General features: G+C 45.9%; 2 protein-coding genes across 4 annotated transcripts in view; one reads left to right on the top strand and one right to left on the bottom strand.

Moving 5' to 3' along the window:
* The window catches only part of RABEP1 (rabaptin, RAB GTPase binding effector protein 1), a 45,870-nt gene extending 43,731 nt beyond the window's left edge, over positions 1-2,139 (top strand). For both annotated transcript variants that reach the window (XM_080629999.1, XM_080629998.1), the window contains exon 18: positions 1,707-2,139. In XM_080629999.1, the coding sequence (XP_080486125.1) occupies positions 1,707-1,808 (102 nt within the window). In that variant the 3' untranslated portion in view covers positions 1,809-2,139. The remainder of the gene's footprint in view (positions 1-1,706) is intronic.
* Positions 2,140-5,977: 3,838 nt separating this feature from the next.
* On the bottom strand, positions 5,978-15,641 carry NUP88 (nucleoporin 88). Of its 2 annotated transcripts, XM_080629950.1 has the most exons (17): positions 15,380-15,641; positions 14,404-14,573; positions 13,821-13,946; positions 13,539-13,625; positions 12,740-12,916; positions 11,517-11,700; positions 10,932-11,082; positions 10,152-10,250; positions 9,913-10,003; positions 9,611-9,712; positions 8,425-8,583; positions 8,117-8,242; positions 7,749-7,814; positions 7,506-7,586; positions 7,062-7,188; positions 6,562-6,680; positions 5,978-6,186 (listed from the first exon to the last, which is right to left on the bottom strand). In XM_080629950.1, the coding sequence occupies exons 1-17, from the start codon at positions 15,620-15,622 to the stop codon at positions 6,123-6,125; spliced, it is 2,172 nt and encodes a 723-aa protein (XP_080486076.1). In that variant the 5' UTR covers positions 15,623-15,641; the 3' UTR covers positions 5,978-6,122. The 2 variants fall into 2 exon arrangements, with proteins under 2 accessions (XP_080486076.1, XP_080486077.1); XM_080629951.1 differs by lacking the exons at positions 5,978-6,186; positions 6,562-6,680; positions 7,062-7,188 and having other exon boundaries at positions 7,505-7,607.
* Positions 15,642-15,694: the final 53 nt, after the last annotated feature.

The raw sequence follows: 15,694 nt of genomic DNA, 5'->3' as shown, positions 1-15,694 counted from the left end.
ATTTGTGCTGTTTGATATGAATATATGGTATAGTTCTTTGTGTTGTATTTACTGATTTATTTATACTATCTAAAAGTCTATCCTTGCTGTTGTTGCTGTTCACTGTCCTTGTATTTCCTCCGAAAAGTGAAGCCAATGTTTGGTGATGAGATACCAAGAGGTGGCTGAAGGAAGGAATTTTGGCATCAAGGCTCATTCCAGTATGTCAGGCTGATCTGTCTGTTAAGTGTGGAGAGCAGGAAGGAACCTGCAGTGTTGGTGTCTGTGGAGTGAGTGACTGGCTCCTTGGGAAGCCAGGAGAGATGGGTCTCGCCTTCAGGGTCTGTGAGCCCCCCTTACGTTGCCGCTTACCAGAAGCCTTGCTCACAGCAGCAGTACTGAACTCCAGTGCTGTCTGCTCTGAGTTCTTGGCCATTCTGCTCAGTGAAATTCAGCAGAATTAAAAATACAACTTGTCTGAGTCAAGTATTCAGGTTTATTTGCAAAACTAAAATAAGGAATACAGTGAGATTGTTTACTCAGCAGAGTTTAGCTGAACGGACACTAGGAACTGTCCTCTTTTGTTCTGGCTGTTTCTGGAGGAGTAGGTAGGACAAAGGAGGCTATTGAGTTGTCCTGACCAGTGAAGTTCCTTCTTGCTTGTCATCACCCTCTCTTTTTTGTTGATTAGTGCTTACACTGGATTACAGAGTTCTTAAGAACAAAACCAGGTTCACCACTCTGAAATTGTGTGGTGCACTCTTCCAAACATGCAGGTAGTTCAGCAGGCCTTCAGTGAGCTCAGCCTGAGTGCTGCAGCTCTGGGGTTTGTGTTTTCTGTCACCCCTCAGCAGTTATTACACACCAGCAGTGAGTGCTTTCAGTTGAAACCATGGTTTGTGCCATCACAAAATATGGTGCAAGATTTGCTGTGTAACACGAGAGATTACCATTGAATGAGGATTTTGGTTTCTTGATAGCTCCACAGGGTTATTTCCTTCCTGTCTTCATCAGCAGAGCCTGAGTGAGTATCGCTTGTGTGAGATTCCACTGGCCAAATTAGATGTCAGCAGTGGAGAGGAAGGGCTGAACATCAGTTAACCACTACTTGGGAATTTACAGCTGAAAGCCCTGATAGAAAGAATGTGAAAGTTTGAATGGAAAAAGTGAAATACTAAATAAGAGGTTGTGATCTCTGCATTCATTTCCACATAGGGCACTTTGTCAGCATGTAAGAGAGAGCTCAAGAGAGATTATCAGGAGAGCAAGTAGGAGTGAGCTAGGAAATGAGGTGTTTCCTCAAAGAGTGTTTTAGCTTTGACTTTGAGAGGCTTGAAGGCAGGTGTGAGGCAGCTCTGCACTTCCTTTATGTGCTCTTTGTGCAAGTTTATGTTGCTTTGCACGTCTCCTCCACTTTGCCTGGCCACTTTGGTTGGTGTCAGGGACTGGTTCTTGGGCAAAACAGAGGGTGATGACAAAGGCTTGCTTGAGTCCCTCAGAAAGTGGCTTTTAATTGTAAATCCAAAACTGCCTTCTTTCTTCCTTCCTCCTGTTCTTGGTTCTACATGAAGCTTGTGCTCCTTCATGCCTCGTGTTTCTCAGCTGATGATGCTTTGCTTTCAGTTCTGCCTGTGTGGGTACCTGGGTTGCTAACACGGCAGTTGTTCGGCTCTGGCTCTGCAGCAGCATGTTTCAGCAGCTCAGCCCTATCTGTTGGTTCCCTGTAGGTGCAGCTGGAGCGGATCCGGCAGGCAGATTCCCTGGAGAGAATCCGTGCAATCCTGAACGACACAAAACTGACGGACATTAATCAGCTTCCTGAAACATGACACCCTGATGAGCGGGCTCCAAGGCTGCGTTTGGGGTTTTTAACTCATCTTTATAGCAACATTAATTATTATTTAACTCTAACCGAAAGAGCAGAAGACAACAGAGGGGAGCAATGACTTAAATTTTGTTTCTAGAGGGGGAAAAAGGTTTTGTACTGGGCAGGAAGAGAGCACAAGGGTGACTTGCAGTGTAGGAAGGAGAACTTTCTAATGGAAACACTAATGCTTGTGGTGTTTCGTGTTCCACTGAGTGGGATCAGTCCTTACATTCTGAAAACCTTCTCCTCTTTCAGCCAACTCCGTAACCTAATATAGAGTTTTGGAACATTCACCCCTTGTCTATCCCTCTTTCCTTTCCCCCCACTACTGTGATCAAAGTAGCTGCTGGAAACCATATTGTCCCTCCAAAACATTGAAGAGCAAAGTGGTTGAAGTTTTTCTGTTTGACTAGTCGGTAACAGTATTCAGCTAGTGGAGAGAATGAGGTGTAGAGTATGCTGTATGAATATTTTATATTAAAATATGACTTTATTAGCAGGACACTGGATATTGATCTTATTTCATAACTCAGTACTATTCCCCCCCCTTTTTTTTTCCTTTTTAAACCATTGACCTTTGTGTTGAAGAACCTGAATGCTGCTGGGATGTGATGGACACGAGCGAGCTGTGTCTCCTAAACAGATCAATGCTAATCCAAAAAACAAATGTATGACAAATGTACTGAGAATTTAGCTCCTTGACATTTTTTCTGTTGAATTCTGATACTTAAAAGAAAAGCACAAGAAATGCACTGTTTTGTAATCTCTTTTCACAACTGTAATTTAGAATGTGGAACTACAACTGGTTCTTCTTCATCTCTTAAAACTGAGCAGTACCTGTAATCCCTTTGCTATGTAACAAACAAAGCTAGTACAGACCCTATGCATTGTCTGAGCGTTGGCATGGGGTCGCTGCAGGCTGGCTCTGCTCCCGTGGATGACACCAGGTGTGAGGTTGGTGGCTTTCGCTGGGCAGCAGCAAGGTAAGGAGCTGAATGAAGCATCAGCCTGGCCTACCACCTCTCCTGGGTCAGCCTGGCATGCACTGGATGGTCACAGAGCACAAGTGTGGAGGAGCTGCGTTACTCTGCTGGGTCAAGTTGGACAGGTACAGTGCATCTCTTACTTTAAAGTATGGCATTGCTCAGAGCTGACTGTCCCATATTCTTATAACTGTACATTTAAATTACAGCAAAGGCAAGAAGTTCTTGTGATCAAGCAGGTGGTAGGTTTGGATTTCTTGTTCTATAGGTGCATGGTGGCGGCATGACCATTACTAACCTGACCATTCCTCCTCCCTTTCCTCCCCTTGTCACAGCAAGGCTATGCCCACAGGTGGCAAGCAGCAGTTTCATGTGTGACTACAGGTGTTGATGGTGCTGGTGGTGCGTAGGGAATTCTTGAACTGGCCCCTACTTGCCACTCATTTAAGGAAAGGAGGCCAAAGGAGCAGGTTGCTGCTGTCCAGCATTTGTATTGCAACTTTCCCCTTTTGCTTATTGTTCTTTCTTTACATACTTGGCAATCGAACTGAAGGTGATGAAGAAAACAAGAAGTGACACAAAATGCTTCAGACTATAATGTACATGACTGTATTTTAAGTGCTTAAATCCTATTTTTAGCAGTGTGTATCTTGCTATTAACAGAACCAGTGGTTTTGAAGAGGAATGCCTTAAACCAGCCCAAAAGACACATACAAGCTTAATTGCTTGTCACTCATTGCAAGAATTAAAGCATTTTATTCACCCTGGCAACTAATTCCTTTCATAATCCTGACATCCAAGAGCCATTTTTCCTACCTTAGTAATGACAAGACTAATAGATGGCAGGGTTGTCATCTTCTTAAAATGACACTTAATGTCTGCATATGGCTCAGGTTCTTTATTAATTGGCTATTACCAGGATTTCTTTAACCTTTCTCACTACTTGCTGAAAGGTGAGGTGACAGCAGCTGTGTCCTGATGCATAGATCTGATACCAGATGTTTTGCATTCAGTTTTCTGATGGTTCCATTCTGTTGAGTAAACTTTGGAGAAAAATCCTACAGGCCTTTATTAGGAGCTGCAGAAAGAAAAGCTTTTTCTGTTCCCTTCCTTCCCAAAAACTAGCTCGTAACCATTACTGGTACCTGTGCAGCAATGTTTGTTTAAGGAAGCCTTAAGTGTTGCATAGCCGAACTATACCAAATCCTGTACAGCTCTTCAGCAAGCTGGATGTGAGGAACTGCACCTGAAGACTTACGCAGAAAAAGAGGTTTTGGTTGAGTTTCTGGCCGTGCTCCTAGAGCAGAAGAGCAAGGGAAGTGGCTGGTCACTGCATTTCAGCATCCCTTCCTGGCCCTTGTGTCCATGCCCATCCTCAGCAGCCCTGTCCCAAACAACAGGGATCAGAGCTGTCCAGTTTAGGTTGTTTCAACCAGTCCAGGCCTGGTGTGGCTTTTCCTTAGTGCATTTCACAGCTTGGGGACGTGGCTTTCCATAGGTGCAGCAGTGTCAGTCTTCTGCTGGTGGCTGCAGGGTTGCATTGGGTCTTTGCAACCCAATGGGGCAGGCAGGCACGTGTCAATCAGTTTGTCATTTTGAGACACAGTAACAAGTACAGTGGCTGCCCAATGGTGTTCTGTATGTGTGCGTGTTGCTGTGCATGCTCCTGTGCTGGTCTCAGGGGCCAATGCTGGCCGGTTGGTCTGGTTAGAGGAGGCTGAAGGCAGTGGTAGGGCTGCAGTGCTGGTAAGAGCAAGGACAGTGGTAAACCAGGCACTGCACAAGTCTGTGAAGGAACCTCCTCTTGGTTTGGAGAGGAAGGGTGTACAAGAACTGTACGGTTGTTTCCTTTTACCCCCCATATTCCATCACACACCTGAACACCTTCCCTCCTGTTTAAGGCCTAGGTGTGACCGTATTAGAGCTGGAACACGAGTGACCCTTTTTACCAATGGTTGCAACTTAACATTGTACCTTTTTAACAGTTTCTGATTGGAAACCCTGTTCACAGGGGCAGCGGGAGCCATGCTCACTGCAAAGCTGTCCTGCCCCAGCGGGGCTGTCCCTCCCCAGGAAGGAGAGCACAGCTTCAGAAGCAGCAACTCAAGAGACTTAAAGGGGCCTTTAAAAACAAAATAGAGTGTGCCAAACTTGCAAAGCGAAGTTAAAAGACTGTAAATTAAGTGTAGTGAAAGCTCGTGGTGTAGACACTCACTGGGTGGATTATGGTGTTACTGCTCATAAAATATCAGAACACAAATGCTTTTCCCTCCAGTTCTTGGTGTTCTGGAGCATGATCTGAGGAGGGTGGTTGGTTCTCCGCTGTTAATAAGAGATTCTCAACAGGCACTGCTGACCGGGCAGGTCAGCCACGATACACAGGGTGAATGGACTAGAAAACTGGATTCTGTTCCTGCAGACTGTAAAGGGATGAGATCAAGTTTTGAATGCATTCCTCTACTTGTATAGTCTTAATCTGTACAAAAACCCAAGTGTTCTTGCAGCATGCCTGGTACCCTCGTTACCCAGCAGGTACTAGCAGCCCTCTTCCTTCAGCTTTACTGGGGCACCTCTTGCTGTGCCACTTCTGTAGCAGTGCAGTACTACTTTTCAAAACTGAGCTTGACCATGTCACCTTTTCTAAGGGGTTGGGGTGAGGGGACAGCAATTACTTACTGTCCACTGACATCTGTCTACAGAACATAAATAATTGACCTCTTAATGTCAATTAAGACTCTGGAGCCATCTTTTGCTAAAGGCAAACTGAGTGTTTGGAAGTTACTACTGCATTCCGGTGAGCCACGCCATTGGTGTCCCGTGCAATTGTGGGTGTAGAGTTCTGCTGTCCTCAGGATTCGTGTGTAACCATTTGTTAACTGTATTGAAGGTGTGTCCTTTATGAAGAAAGTGTTCCAAATTAAAAAGAGCTGCTGAAGTGTGTGCGCTTCTCTCTGGTCTTTCTACTCTGCCTTCAGCCACAGACCTCCCCTACCTCGGACCAAGGGGGGAGAAGTCTCCCAGAATAATCCCAGGGAGCAATTCCCACACTGCAGAGCTAAAGTACTACACCATGGAACAGGCACAATGTAACATGCCTCCTTCCCAGGAGAAAAACAAAGAACACAGTATGTAAGGAATCTCATCAAAAGTATCTTATTTCACAGTCCAGCTTTACAAAACAATAAGTAAAAGGTGTGTTGCTCAACGTACAAATGGTAAATATACAAGGGGAAATATCAGGGACCATTAAAGCTCATCCAGTCTTTTGGTGCAGCTTCCTCACCGAGGGCATGTCAGAAGTTCACATGGCTTCTGATGTCGTTGATCTGTTTGACCATTTCCCTTATGTGTTCTCCCCTTCAGGAAAAAGAAATCCAAGTCAGGAGGGTGCAAGTTATTTGCCCAGAACTTACCAGGAAGGGAAATACACAGAATGGGAAGAGCTGCAAGTCATTTTGTTAATTATGGGCTGGACACAGACTGCCAAAAGATCCCTGGGCAAACAGCCAACTTAAAGCAGATTTAGTTTAATACTAGCACAAGGTGGCCAGTGCTGCTGTCACACACAGGCACAGCTTATACATCAGCCCCTGGCCAAGCTCCAGCTGGTGCATCCATGATCCCCCCACTTCCTGCAGGACAGAAGTTAAACCATACCCCAGAAACTCGACTGGAATGGCTTTTGTAAGTGCAGGGCTTGAATTCTACAGGAGAATCCAAGCTTTAACTTACTCTTCTTTCAGGACGGTTTGGATGCACTTGCTCTGGTAGGCACTGAGGCTAATGCTGGGTTTTCGAGGGCTGGAACCCCTCTCCATCTTTTTCTGCTGATACTCCTTTTTCATTTTAACCTGGAAGTTATGTACAAAAAGAACACCCCAGTCAGTGGTGGCATTGGCTGCCAAAGTGAAAGCTGTGCCAAAGTGAAAGCTGCTTACAGTCACAAACTGGTGTAGCACAGCGTGACTGGGTTACAACCTGCTTGCTTTTGGACTTCACTCCCCAAAAGAGGAGGATGTTACTGCTAGGACTATGGAGGAGGTGTGTAGGCTTTCCCAGGGTTTATACTGGGCTGCAGAGGGTCTCTCTGTATGAATAACAAGGTCACAAGTTATTTTAGTACGTTGCTGCTAATTTAATGTAAGCACAAAGCTGCTCCATTGGAAGGACCCTGTTCTACCAGCACTATCACAGGGTGTGAGTGAGATGGGTACAGTAACACATGCTCTCACCTGTCTGATGGCATTGCTCAGGTGCTGCAGCTGGTCATGTATTGTCTGTAGCTCTTTCCTCATGTCTTTTTCACTGTCTGACAGAACAGGAAGCTGAGAGTGGAAACTCCGAAGTACTTTCTTCATCCTTGGTGTACAAAGCAAGAAACGTCACTGAATGAACTTACTGCTAAGACACAACCAGCCTTGTGCTGCTGTTGCTCTTCCGAGTCTCAGGGACTCAAGACTTGACTTTCCTTTCAGCTCCTCTCACATGGCATTTCTAAACCATAAGCTGGCTCAGCCTGGGCCTGAAGTTGAACTGAAAAGTCACCACTGCGCCCCAGCAAAGAGAACTGCAGAAACCCTGGATTCTAACTGAGCACTTTCTGCCCACCCTGTTCTGTCAGATCCCTACTTAACAGCAAGCAATCGGTGATGAAACAGAGCAGAGCTTGCACTCACCTGTTCATAATATCTTCTTGCTTCTCTTTGGCTTCCTCGTACTTGTCAGCCAAGCGCTCAGCCATTTCCCGCAGGCTTTTCCTTTATGCAAGTGAGAAACACCTATTTAGATTCACAGGCAAGGTGAGAAACAGGGCAAAGAGCCAGACATGCATTTACTTCTCACTCATTTCACACAGGACTCTGTATGAAGCCCTTGCATTCCTGATGCCTGACTTGGTAAAGCAGACACGTGAGCCTCACCTTTCCTCTCGACAGTAATTAAGCTCTTCCAGTTGTTTCTTCTTCTGTCCCCACAGCAGCTTCACTCTTAAAATACAAACATAAAATCAAATCACCCCCACCAGCAACCCAGTTCAATTGGGGTTTATGCTACACAGACAACAGGACAGAAGTGATTATGAAGAGCTAAAGACAAATAAAGGATGGGCAGTGGTGGGAATAAACTCCTCCATTCTGCCCTAACTTTGCAACATAACTCTAATTTGAAGATGCAGTCTTATATTTTACGCATTTACAAGGGTTAGTCCAGCAGAGCTTTAGTGCTCAGTACTTAGTGCTGTTGTTCCACAAATGCTGTACAGCCCATAGTTATGAGGGGTTTGTGTTACCTTTGCTGAATTTCCTCTTTTGCCAGGTCCTGTTTCAGTATGTATTCCTCTCTGAACACCTGGGTGGCTCTGCTAAGAAGCTGAAGGCATTCTTCAGGGGGAGGAGCAGCATCTTTATCGGCAGACCTGAACAATGTAAGGCAGGGGTTTGCAATCTTACTCAAACATGTCCCTTTGCAGTATTTATGGTGAGAGCTCAGCAGGGCTGTTATGGAAGTGAGGGGCTACAATTAAATCCCTTTGCTATACACACAGTACTCCTGAAAGCCTTCCCTGTTCAGGTCCCCTGGGAAAACACATTTGCTTACTTCAGAACCAAGGGATTGGCAGAACTGCGCTGCAGGATGCTTCGGATATGCTTCTCAAATGAATGCTGTGATGTAGCCAGGATACGGAGAGGGGAAACAGCAACTTCCTTGTCTTCCCTGGTACACAGCAGTGGAGGGGATGCAGGATGGACTGTACTTCTACCGAAGAGCATCAAATGGGAGAACACAGGTTAAACCAGAAACATTCAAACTGTGTCAAACAGTAGTTAAAGGAAGCCAATCCCTGTGGAATTAACGTATTACAGCAGTAAGCCAGAAGTGTTCTAAGAGGGACTATTCCAGGTGGTAAATCAGGTCTATAGGAAGTCAGTGGCATCACATCCCCACAGCTTTCTGCCTGGCCACAGCTGAAACTAGCAAGAATCATAAACACCCTTTTACTCAAGAAGAGAGTTCCATAACAAGGCAAGTGCCCCTTGAACAGGGGCATGACCTGCTTTTCAAAGCAGCCTGCTGCATCACTGCCCACCCGTGTTAATTCTGATAATGGGGTCTAAAAGAGCTGATAGAAAAACCTACTTAAAAGCACTGCAGAAGTAGTTGAAATAATAATGAAGGTCTGTAAGGAGCTGACATTAACACCAGCTGAAGGTACCTGTCACACATTGAAGCATGTTCTTAGCAGTAAACAAAACCAAAACAGTGCCCTCCCCTCAGTGCATTCACGTCATCATGCAAATCTACCATGCAAGTCTGGATCTTTCCCACCACTTCCAAAGTGCAGTGGCTTTGGAAGTGGTTACTAAAATCCCACTGTTTTAAGACACTTTTAAGACCATTTGTTTTTCTCTTTACAGCAAACATCACCTTGGTGCTCATTCAGAATCTTTGTACTGGCTGTAAACAAGGTTTTGGTTCACAGATTCCTCATTATAACAATGAAGAAAAATCAACAATACCCTCAAGAACCTTTAGATGCAATTCTAGTCCTAATACTCACTAAAAGTGCTACAGGCTAATTATATCAAACACCTTATCAGTAGCAAGTAACTACTATAATAACACTTAAGTTCTCAGCCAGGGAGTGTTCAGTAGGCAAACTGCCCTGTGTGTCGTGGGAGATGCATATGGCTGGGGTGAGAGAAGTAACAGAGCAATAAAATAATATCCTCAGATCCTTTTCATGCAACAGCCACAAATTTCAAACCAATTCAGACCCACGTACAAGAGAGGCCTCGTAATACACTCATAGGTGTTTGTGATGCAGATCATTGTGGGTCCCAGGATGTCAGAAACAATCCAAAAGCCTCGAATCGGAGCAGGCTGCCTGCAGAGAAGCAAGCACAAAAATTACCCAGTCAAAGGAGTTTTGTTCCTAATGCACAAAGTGCTTAGTTGTGTTATTTGCATTCTTTGGAGCTGACTGCATTAATTTTAATGGAAAGAGTGCAGCAGAAGAGGGCAAATCATAAATACTTTTACATAGCAACTCACTGGTTTGGAAGCAATAGAAAGTTTGATTTTTACCTGCATGGCAACGGTTTTGTACAAAGAATATGTTCAACAAAGCACTTCTGTTCTGCTCCCAACTCTTGTAAACTGTCTTTGTCTTCTTCATCTACAAAGAGATTTGTCAGAATACTTCAGATCTGCTTTGCACGGTAAGGGATTCTCAGTACTACCCCCATCTACCAACTTGCTACTAGCAGAACATGGGTGTTCAGTAGCACTCTCTTCCCTCTGTGTGCAATGGTCTCACTACTCACCTGAGCCAAGGAATTTGTGCAGTTTATTGATCCATGTCAGCCCCACACTATGGACACCAGCTTCGTGTGTGCAGTGGTAGCGAGAGGGACATTTTGGATCTGAAATTGAAACAGGAAATGTAGGAGAAGGCACTGAACTGAGAAAAACCCACCACTGGAACCTGCAGTGCTGAGCATGAGCGTCAACTGATTGTTCAGTCAGCACTAACATCTTACAAGTGCTAACTCATCCCCATCCAAAAATTGAGCTTGATGCTTTGGCCACATTATTAGAGTTCTGCATAAAATACAATTACATTTGAAATACCTGATGAATTGTTTTGAACTATTCCTATCCCCCACACACCTGTATCTATCCACTGGATTTTACAGGGAAGATCAGTTAAAGCCAGCAGATGAGCATTCTGACAAGCTGCTTGTTTAGAAAGACCCAAACACTCTGTGCTACCCAACCTCCTGCCCCACATTTATAGCACAGAGTCTAAGCAGCAGACACCGATTCTTCCCTCAGGATCACCATCCCCACTGCACTTGCTGACACACAGATGCAACAAATTCTACTTTATAATACACACTAAAAGTGTATGTGACCATCTGTAATCTGCCCTTTGGCGAACACTAAAGCACCTCCCAGGCTTGCTCCTTCTACAGCTTTACTGAAGACATCAAATCCTTATTTTACCACCCCTTTGTTTGACACAAATGATAATTTAGAAGTATCTTGATCCTAAAAACATGAACAAAGCCAGTAAAAGCCAATAACCTGAAAACCAGCCCTACCTTGATGCAATTTGATTGGGCAAGAGAAGTCAGATTCTAAAGGCTCTTCTTCATCTCCTGATGCCAGTTTCAGTGCAAGTTCCAGCTCAACACATTCAAACACGTACAGGGAAGGAATAAGATCAGATCTTGGGTCCCATGACTTTTCTGACTGTAAAGAGCAATGAATTCTTTTGTGCAACATCATTTAAACAGACATGCCAAGATAAACAACATCAAGGGTCACATAACACAGGCAAGAGTATTAACTGACGAGAAGTAGTTCAAGTCCCTTTTTTTTTTCCCCCACTTAAAAAAAATAATCTCAGAAATAGAGTTTCTTCTTAGTAGCTTCTCTTTAAAACAGTTCATAGTAAGTTTGATCAAAATCTGATCTACCATCAGGATACACAGATCTGACACTTAGGAAGAAAGGCATCAGAGAACCCCAGGGACTGGCTGGAAGAGGAGGAAGACTCACTGCCTCATGATAAAAGAATGCAGCTTTGGCACTTGGCATTTGCTTGTGGGCATCCTGCATCTTGGCAGCCAGGAAGTAAAGAAACAAAAATGTGTGTAGAAAAAAAGAACCCCAAGACAAGGTACCTGATCATCATCCTCTTCTCCATCCAGTACCACGCAGTGATAAAGCATTCCCGACTCGGTGGCAATCACCAGGATGTTTGGAACACAGGGCAGGCAAAGGACAGCACAAGCATCGTAGCCATAGTTGTCTTCTGCCGCAGGGTGCATGGGCAGAGGGCCAAGCAGCTTGCCAAGATTCCCAGTGCTGGAATAAAGATGTGTTCACAAGATGAGGTGTGGAAGGACAGCTCCCCATAGTTACCTGCCAGAGTTTGCTGCACAATAACTACAAGATAAGGATGACTTAAAAATAATCGAAAACCCAAACAACCCAATGGTTTTAGTTCTGATTTCTGTGAGCCAGCAGCAGCCCAGGCTTCTGTGGATTGAGCCTGAACGACAACTACTTGGTGAAGATGTCAGAGAAGAAACTGGAGGTCAGTAATAATGTTTTATGCTTTGAAAGCAACCAAGCTACACTGCAAAAAAATGAAAGATTCATTACTAAAGGTTCATTACCTTTAACACCTAATTGGTTTCTTACTTGTTAAAGCACTTTACAAGCAGCATTTTGCAGCACATCATTTCTCTTGGTAGAACTTTTGAAGAACTGAGCCCACTTCATTGCCTACAGACAGGATCTGCTCGGTGCTGCAGTGTTTCTTGTGCAGAAGCAAACGGTGCTGCTTCAAACCAAAACACTCCATGGTTTAATATTCAGTTATATCACATCCAACTTTTAAGTTTTCCACCATCTTCTCAGTTTTCTGAAGTAACTTTTTCTTATATTGGGCTTATATTCTTGATTCACATTCTTACATGTCATCATGGAACATGCCTGCAAACCCTCTATGGTCTTAAAATCTTTCTTTCCTAAGATGCCACTAAGCTAAGGATGTCTGCACTGTGAATTGGAGATCCTAAAATACCCTTAGCACCCTTAGACCTGCTGATCTTCTAACAGTCTGGTGTCTTCATTTCAGGTTTCTGATGGTAAATAATGGACAGTGAATTCTCAGCAGCGGAAACTGCACCCTTAACATCTAGATGAAAAAGGAGGGCAAATACTCTTGGATTTCAGCCTACTAGCACTGACATAAAGAGATAAACCAGGCTGCAATACAATAAACCTTGGCCCAGCATCCTTTACAGGGTCCCAGCCAAACCAAGAAATGGCTCTCCAGCCCTAACACTGTACAGACAAAGAAGCACCCCTGATGAAACCTGACGATGAATGATCCTACCTCTGCAGCAGGCTGATGTAGGTGAGGAATGTCTCTCCATTTTCATACAGAATGTAAAGTGGATAGGCCAGCACCTCGTCACTGCCTCGCTGTCCCAGTGTGTTCTTTGGGACTGGCACCAGTGGGCCGAAGTCAAACGCCACCGCGGTCTCTCCCAGTGATGCTGTGTAGGCTCTCCTGGGGACAAGTGAGAACAAGACCTTAAGTTACCAACTATTCTAAAGACACAAGTGTTTAACTAGACCATGGGTACGTGCTGACAAATTACCACCAAACACCTGCCCATCAGTCCTTGGACACGTGCTATTTTCAGCAGCAAAAGCATGTGAGTAACATCCTTCTCATAGTGCCTCATTTCTGCAATACACCCACCAGCCAGCCCCATTTCACAGGACAGAAGAGATGGGCATACCGGTATCTCCTGTGTCAGTCTGTGACTTGACTACTGAGACCCTCAAGTTCTTACTTTCTAAGTAGGCCAAGAGGTAACTAAAAAAACGATCTATTTACTGCACTCCTCGCTCAAAAAGCCCTTCATAACCCCATCTGAAAGACAAGGAGTATTTTTCACATGACTACTCTGACAAACACTTGACTGCACAGTTTGTTACCACTTTCAGGATGAGGAAAAAAGGAAAAAAAAACAACAAAAAGCACAGTTGCTGCTGAAAAAGTCCAGGAAAAAACCCCATCACATCAGGTTTCCAGGCAGATTTACCACTTACTCATTAAAAACACAGCTGAGAACAGAGAGCTTATTCTGTCAAAAGCATTTCAAAATACAAGAAGCCACACAAACCCTTTTTTGATTGTAAAAGTCTCCTCCTCAGTGTCTGAAAGAGCAATCACTTTGATGGGTGTGTGAGGTACCTTCAGACTGTAAAACCTAGAGGAAAGAAACGCAGCAATGGTCATTCAGCAGGCAGTGTTGCACAGCTGCTATCAGTCCAAAATCTATCCCATCCTATTTTTTATTGGTAATCCTGGTAGGAATGGCAGGACACAAATATCTAGCAAAGAATCAGACTGGCTATGACAAAAAAAAAACAACCTTTGATAAGAAACTACAATCAGGTTTTACCGTATAGTGTTATCTGAAGTCAAGAGCACAATATGGGGCTCCAGTGTCTCGCAGGGATACCAGGCAGCGTGCTTTAAAGTCAGAGATGTTGAGCTTGTGAAGAACCTTTCCGCAATAGGGACAGTGCTGAAATACACAGCAGAGATATGCACTGTTACAAAAAGCACACAAGTTACTTCGAAGGGGAAGTGGGGGCAAGAGGAGCTAGAAACCCAATTAAAAGGTTTCAAAGCCATTAGCTGTATTATTCTTAAAGCTGGAGTTACAGCTTCCACTTAGAGCCTGTGTTATGTCCATCTGGACGTATGCTTTTAGCTAGCATGGCTAAAAGACTCCAGAAAGAATAGAGAATACTACAGAGGAGCACTTAGCTCCTCATCAACTGCACCCTATTAAGAAGGTCATTTATTTGGGTCACTTAACAATCAGCAAGTCCCTGAGCCAAGTTAACTTCATTTGTGATTGCCCCTACAACCCCAATACAACCAATGTCTTCCTTATGCACTGGTCCCCAAGGCAGGAGAGGCTGTAAAGGAACAGTAGCAGGACACGGGTGTCATTAACCACCTGAGGTCTCACCCACCTACAGTTCACCGTGGATTTCCCACCTTCAAACTCTGAATTCTTCCCCCAGCGTTTAGGCAGCTCCAGCACCATGAGCCCCTTCGTACCGATGAGTGCCACATGATGCTGTGTGGGGCTTAACAGCGTCTGATAAACCTCGAACAGGGGTGGGTTTATGCACATCAGGGTCTAAAAATACAAATACATCAGTTAAGCACAAGCCATCAAAAGCACTCACAGAAGCATGGCACATCTTTATCACAGAGTCATCCAGGTTGGAAAAGCCCTTTAAGCTCATCCAGTCCAACCCTTCCCCAGCACTGCCAAGGCCACCACTGCCCCATGGCACTGAGGCCTTGTCTCCACAGGGTGTGAACCCTTGCAGGGACGGTGCCTGCAGCCCTGCCCTGGGCAGCCTGTTCCAATGCCTGAGCACCCTTTGGGGCAGGAATTGTTCCTCAGCTCCATCTAAACCTGCCCTGGTGCAGCTTGAGGCCGGTTCCTCTTGTCCCATCCCTTGTTCCTTGGGAGCAGAGCCCAGCCCCTCCTGGCTCCATCCTCCTCTCAGGCACTTGTAGGGAGCGATCAGGTCCCCCCTGAGCCTTCTCTTCTCCATCTGAACCCCCCAGGTCCCTCAGCCCTTCCCCATCACACTGTGCTCCAGGCCCTGCACCAGCTCCGCTGCCCTTCTCTGGCTCCGCTCCAGCACCTCAATGTCTCTCTTGTAGTGAGGGGCCCAGAGCTGAACACAGGATTTGAGGTGCGGCCTCACCAGGGCTATACAGGGACGATCACTGCCCGGTCCCGCTCTGGACAGTGATTTATACAACGGCTACACGGTCCAAAACGAGGCAAAACCGGCCGAGCACAAGGCAGCGGGTTTCTCGGAGCAAAGACCCAGAGGGAGGGGGACAGGCCCCGCTCAGCCCCGCTCCCCTTGACGGTCTCCTCCTCCCCTCGCAACCGCCCGCGGTCCCTCGGGCGCCCCCCACTACCTGGTATCGGCTGAGCCCCGCGGCCTCGGGCCCGCCGAGGCGGCGGAGGCCGATGGTGTGGAGGGCGCTGTGCTCGCTGTCCCAGAGGAAGAGGTCGCCATCGAGGCCGAAGAGGAGGTTGCGGATGATCGGCGGCCGGGCGGCGGCGGGAGCGGCGGACTCTCGCTCCCGGAGGCGGCTGAGCACCTCGTGCTGCGGCAGAGCCGCGCGCCACTGCTCCCCGGGGCCGCTTTCCGCCGCCATGGCCGCCAACCACAGCTCCCTCCGCGCCGGGACTACACTTCCCGGCGTGCCCCGCGGCACAGGCGCGCTGCG

Source organism: Psittacula echo (genome assembly GCF_963264785.1).
Source record: "Psittacula echo genome assembly, chromosome: 15".
Lineage (NCBI taxonomy): Eukaryota > Metazoa > Chordata > Aves > Psittaciformes > Psittacidae > Psittacula > Psittacula echo.
The sequence above is the reverse complement of the archived record's forward strand: the minus strand, read 5'-3'. Positions and strand labels throughout refer to the sequence as shown.